This window comes from Carassius gibelio, chromosome B21 (genome assembly GCF_023724105.1).
Source record: "Carassius gibelio isolate Cgi1373 ecotype wild population from Czech Republic chromosome B21, carGib1.2-hapl.c, whole genome shotgun sequence".
In the NCBI taxonomy this organism is placed as follows: domain Eukaryota; kingdom Metazoa; phylum Chordata; class Actinopteri; order Cypriniformes; family Cyprinidae; genus Carassius; species Carassius gibelio.
In genome coordinates, this window is record NC_068416.1 from 11,247,945 (window position 1) to 11,253,849 (window position 5,905).

Below are 5,905 nucleotides of genomic sequence, written 5' to 3' on the forward strand. Positions count from 1 at the left end.
TGTACAGTACAGAGCATAAAGTCATGGTGCAGTGGGAAAATAATTAACATTGTGTATGACTGCCATGAGCTTTGGAGGACTGTATCCATACGTCTCGGCAATGACTCAAAAAACTAATTAATAAAGTCATTTTGGAATGGCAAAGAAAGCATTCTTGCGGGACTCCTAGAGTTCATCAAGATTATTTGGTTTCATCTTCACTGCCTCCTCCATCTTACCCCAGACATGCTCAATAATATTAATTCCTGGTGATTGGGCTGCCAATCCTGGAGCACCTTGGCCTTCTTTGCTTTCAGGTCAAGTCAAGTGACCTTTATTTATATAGCGCTTTAAACAAAATACATTGCGTCAAAGCAACTGAACAAAATTCATTAGGAAAACAGTGTCAATAATGCAAAATGACAGATATAGGCAGATCATCATTGAATTCAGTGATGTCATCTCTGTTCAGTGTCTGTGCATTTATTTGCAATCAAGTCAACAATATGGCTATAGATGAAGTGACCCCAACTAAGCAAACCAGAGGCGACAGCGGCAAGGACCAAAACTCCATCGGTGACAGAATGGAGAAAAAAACCTTGGGAAAAACCAGGCTCAGTTGGCGCGCCAGTTCTCCTCTGACCAGACGAAACCAGCAGTTTAATTCCAGGCTGCAGCAAAGTCAAATTGTGCAGAAGAATCATCTGTTTCCTGTGGTCTTGTCCTGGTGGCCATCTGAGACAAGGTCTTCACAGGGGATCTGTATCTGGGGCTCTAGTTGTCCTGGTCTCCGCTGTCTTTTAGGGATGTAGAGGTAGGTGGCGATCCAACATCTGGTCTGGATACAGACTGGATCTGGTGGCTATGGTGACCTCGGAATAAGAGAGAAACAGACTAATATTAGCATAGATGCCATTCTTCTAATGATGTAGCAAGTACATCGGGTGTTATGAAAAGTGTTCCCAGTTCTGGTTTACCTATTTAACCCCTTATCAGTCACCCCCCATTTTTGACATGGAGACAGAAATGACATACCCAAAATAAAAAGGTTTCTGCTCATGATTCTTTCTGACATAGATACATGATCAACATTTGTTCACAAAGCTGACACTCAAAGTTTACTGTTCAGGAATCAGAATTACTCAGACTGTTATGATAATAGAGATATATAAGCTCAAACATAAAAATAAAAATATTAAAAACATATTTTTTAAATGTATTTAAAAAATTGTTGATGTAGGGTATGATTTTAGAAACACTGTGTAGCTAAAGCCACAAGTCTACCAAAGATTCATGAAATTTGAAAATTTGAAAATTTCATAATCTAATCTGTAAAACTGTGAATATTATGAAATATTTTCTAAGGCCATGTCATGTGTGTTTTTAGAGAAGGCTAATCTGATTGATTTATGGCACTTGTCATCTCTATAATATCACACATGTAAACACTCCTGTGTGCTCTGTCTGTGTTTTTCGCTTTGAAAACTCCCCAATTCATGATTCTATTGTTCACATGAAACAAGTCTTTCAAACCTCCGCCTTATTCCACCTTTATTAGCCTTTGTTGTGGTAGACTAGAAACTAGAAGTCAAGTTATTATTTGCTGTTCCTACAACTTGGATAGGCGACAAGATTTTTGTCAGTGAGTATGGTGTGAAAAACACCTCACTGAACTACTCTTAAGGATTAAGTGTTATACCACAAATCGCATCTGGACTGTAAGCTTAATTAAAAGGTATAGCTTTCAGCTGTTTAGTTATAATGTAGGAAGCACAGCTTCAAAGGGGAAGTGGTACTTAAATGGATCATTGGATGCCCATTTTCAACATATTTTGGTTTAATATTTTTCTACTGTAGTGTAAAACAACACTTTTTTTCCTTGTCAAAAACAGCTCTGTTCACTGCGACCCATTTCAGTGCATTTTCCTTTAAATGACTGCAGTGACCATCTGATCTGGATACAGACTGGATCTGGTGGCTACAGTGACCTCGGAATAAGAGAGAAACGGACTAAAATTAGCATACCGTATTTTACGGACTATAAGTCACACTTTTTTTCATAGTTTGGCTGGTCCTGCGACTTATAGTGCGACTTATTTATCAAAAATAATTTGACATGAACCGAGAGAAATTAACAAAGAGAAAACATTTACTGTCTCGCGGCTGTGGACGGTAATGTTTTCTCTTGGTTCTTGGTTCTAAAGGAAAAGGACTTATAGTCCAGTGCGATTTATATATGTTTTTGTCCTCGTCATGACGTAGTTTTGGACTGATGCTACTTATACTTAGGTGCGACATATAGTCCGAAAAATATGGTAGATGCCATTCTTCTAATGATGTAGCAAGTACATTGAATGTTATGGGAAGTGTTCACAGTTCTGGTTTTCCTAATTATTGCAGCCTAAAAATCCTTTAACAGATTTGAATATTAGAAATGTGTTATTGTGACTCCAAGGCTGTAATGTGATTGGTTATTAAGGCACACACAATCCAAGTTAGCTATTACGCTTTCCCTAATATTAAGTAATACAGACCATCTCATTTTCCAATAGTAATATCATCTCTGCATTTGTTGTTGAACTTGCTAACTAGCACATTATTAGGAAAGGCGATTTACAAAGATTCATTTAATAAAAAAGAAAAAAAGAAAACCTTATACTCACTTCTTCTGTAAGTGAAGCTGGATCATAGACGCATTTAGGAAAATCGGGGGCGCATTCCCTTTAAAAACAAAACTTTGTCCTCAGTGACCACTTGAAAGTATATTTTAACTCCTCAAGTGCACAATTTGCATCTTCAATCATGAATCATTAAATCAAAACATGTGAAAAACAAATTCAAATCATTAGCTAAGGAGTTTTGTTTGCCCAGCTACTTTTCTGATGCCTGCTATCTCTGCAATCTCTGGCCAGCGGCTTATGGAGTTTGAGCTCAACATTTTCATGTGAGCTACTCTAACCCGAGTAGAGAAACGGTTTGCCCTGAGTCTTGTCTTTGTCTGTTCTAGAGGACTGTTCTTAGTGTGAATTAGCCTGAATTCTTACATCAGCCTAATCTTGTCTGTGCGAGTTGATTATTTCTGTGTGGTGTGGTCACCTGTCTAGACCTTGATTCCTACCGGGACTCTGATCCTCTGATATTACTCAATTAATTAATTTGAGTCGCATTACTGCATCTGAGTCCTTTATCCCAGAGAACCCTTACAGGCTCCTTCTTAGATGTTTTTATATCTGACATGTTGTTGATTGCCAGACAGCCATAATATCACCTTGCACAACCTTTCCTTTTATTAATTTTTTCTATAATTTAGTTTGGCATGTCTAATTGCTCTTTTGACTTCCTTATTAATATTGTTTTCCTCCTCAATAGTTCCTGACAGGAATACCCTTTTTTTCTTATTAAGAATATTTTTGAGTTCTTTGGTTACCCATGGCTTGTTGTTAGGAAACACTGTCAAAGTTTTAGTAGGAATAATAGAATTGACACAAAAAGTTGTGTAAATATAAACCACAAGAACATTATCATTCAAACTGAGGCTATCATTTAAAAACAGATCCAAGTCAGTGCTCTTAAAGCAAACATTTGAAGCTCGCTAGAGACACTTGATTTACAACAAAACAATACCATTACAGTTTTAGTGACTGTGTTCATGGCAACCTCTTGTCTATTTAATTCCCCTCTTGGGTTATGACAGCATCACAGAAACCTCTTTGAACCACATATTTAAAGGCAAAAGCATGTAAAGTTTCTTAAGAGAAAACTAATTTTAAATTGATCTATCCTTAAAATAAATATAAAGAATAGGCTGCTAATCAGTTAACTTGACAACTTGAAGTGATCTGTCAACAATCTTGACAAAACACAACAATATTTCTTCAAGGTATTACTTTACTTTAGCCACAACAGATTCCAGGTTCTTTTCTTGTACAAAAAAAAAAAAAAAAAACTTACACTTTTAAAGAAAAGAATGGAAAACATCAGATGGAAACCAAGCGCAGGAAATGTTATAGTTAAATTTTACTGCTTACAGCAATGTTGTAAATATATATATATATATTTTATCATATTATACAGTTTTTTTTATATCATATACTCTTCAATTAATTTATGCTATTAACGACATTGACATGTTTGTTTGATGCTGTTTATAGGTTTTTATAGAGCAACTAATGGACAACCTGACATTCACAAACACCATTCTCCTCATGGAAGGACTGAAAGTTGCACCTCAGTCCTCCTATCCCATTTTCATCTTGCTTCTGTTGATTTATGTTTTTACAATGGGATGTAACATTGGACTTATAATACTGATCTCAACAGATAAAAATCTGCATCATCCTATGCATTTTCTGTTCTGCAATTTGCCACTGAACGATATACTAGGAACCACTGTCATGTTGCCACGCTTACTACAGGATATTTTAAGGGAAGTCTCAGAGCGCTACATGACATATGTGGAGTGTGTTGTTCAAGCATATTTTGTACACATATTTGCGGCCGCAAGCCACTATGTGCTGATGATCATGGCCTTTGACAGATATGTCGCTATATGTAATCCACTGCGATACACAGCCATAATGACCAATAAAATGGAAGTAAAACTATCAGTATCAACCTGGGGGCTGTCAGTACTTATAGTGTCTATTATGTTAGGTCTCACTATAAGACTGTCTCGCTGCAGATCTAAAATTGAAAACCCTTACTGTGATAATGCTTCACTGTTTAAACTGTCCTGTGAAAGTGTAGTCATTAATAATGTGTTTGGAATTATTTATACTGTAATTGTTTTTACTTTCTCACTTGGGTCTGTATTTATAACATATGGCAAAATAGCTACTGTATGCATAACCAGCAAAAACAAAGCAGTCAACAGAAAAGCCATAAAAACGTGTGGCACTCACATAGCTGTTTATATAGTCATGTTTGTTTCCTGTGCAACCACGGTTTTTCTCCATCGTTTTCCTGAATACTCTGAAAGCAGAAAACTAGCTAGTATAATGTTTCATATAGTACCACCAGGATTAAATCCTTTAGTATATGGTTTACAAACCAAAGAAATAAGACAAAAGTTTATAAAACTTTGGTACAGAAATAAAGTTAATCTGAAATAAATTAATTAAAAGGAATGCCTGAAATGTGTATATATATATATATATACCTTTATTAACAAAATAATCACAATCCTGTTTTAAAATGTTCTTAAAATGTAATTTAGTAACAACACACTGATGTCTCTTGTTCTGTCAGATATACGTTTCAACATTTAGCCAATTTAACCCCTAACCTGTCACATCCCAGCCCCAGACACAACATGACATACCCAAAATAAAAAGGTTGCTGCTAATGAGTCTTTCTGACTCAACATAAATTTATAAAGCTGTTTGCAGTTCGTTATGATATTGGAAATATATCAGCTCAAACTTAAAAATGTAAATAAAATATTCAAAGTATAGTTTTAAACGTATAATAAATTGTGTTTCTAAGTATTTACCGCCACAACATTATGAAGCTACAGTCTATTCATGCTTCATTTAAAATATGAGGACATTCTCTGTAAAACTGTGCTTGTTATGAAACATTTTGTAAGACCATGTCATGTGTGTTTTAAAGAAGGCTAATAAAAAAAAGTGTACGGCCCTCTGTAAGCTCTCCTGCAAACTGCTGCCTTACGTCTGACCCGGCAAACTGCCCCATTCATGATACCATTGCTCTCACTTCACGAACATTTCACAATTCTGTCAGGTATCAAAAGTCTTTCTAAAAAAAAAAAAAAATGTTGTGCCCTTACGTCAATTATTTTGACAAAATACATCATAAAGCATAACTGCACCTTTTCTGCAGCTGCATGAGAGCTAACACTAGCTTGTAAAAAAGATAGGAGTAATTTTCTTATATCTTTAAAGTGCAGCTTCAAAACACTTCGAAA

General features: G+C 35.7%; 1 protein-coding gene across 1 annotated transcript; it reads left to right on the forward strand.

Moving 5' to 3' along the window:
• The first annotated feature begins 4,148 nt into the window (after nucleotides 1-4,148).
• On the forward strand, nucleotides 4,149-5,090 carry LOC127986541 (olfactory receptor 146-like). The gene has a single exon (XM_052588817.1). It carries the CDS (start codon nucleotides 4,149-4,151, stop codon nucleotides 5,088-5,090), a length of 942 nt encoding a protein of 313 aa, XP_052444777.1.
• Nucleotides 5,091-5,905: the final 815 nt, after the last annotated feature.

Bases quoted from the DNA above. Each gene is read 5' to 3' on its own strand.
- LOC127986541 (XM_052588817.1), top strand. From the start codon at position 4,149: ATGGACAACCTGACATTCACAAACACCATTCTCCTCATGGAAGGACTG.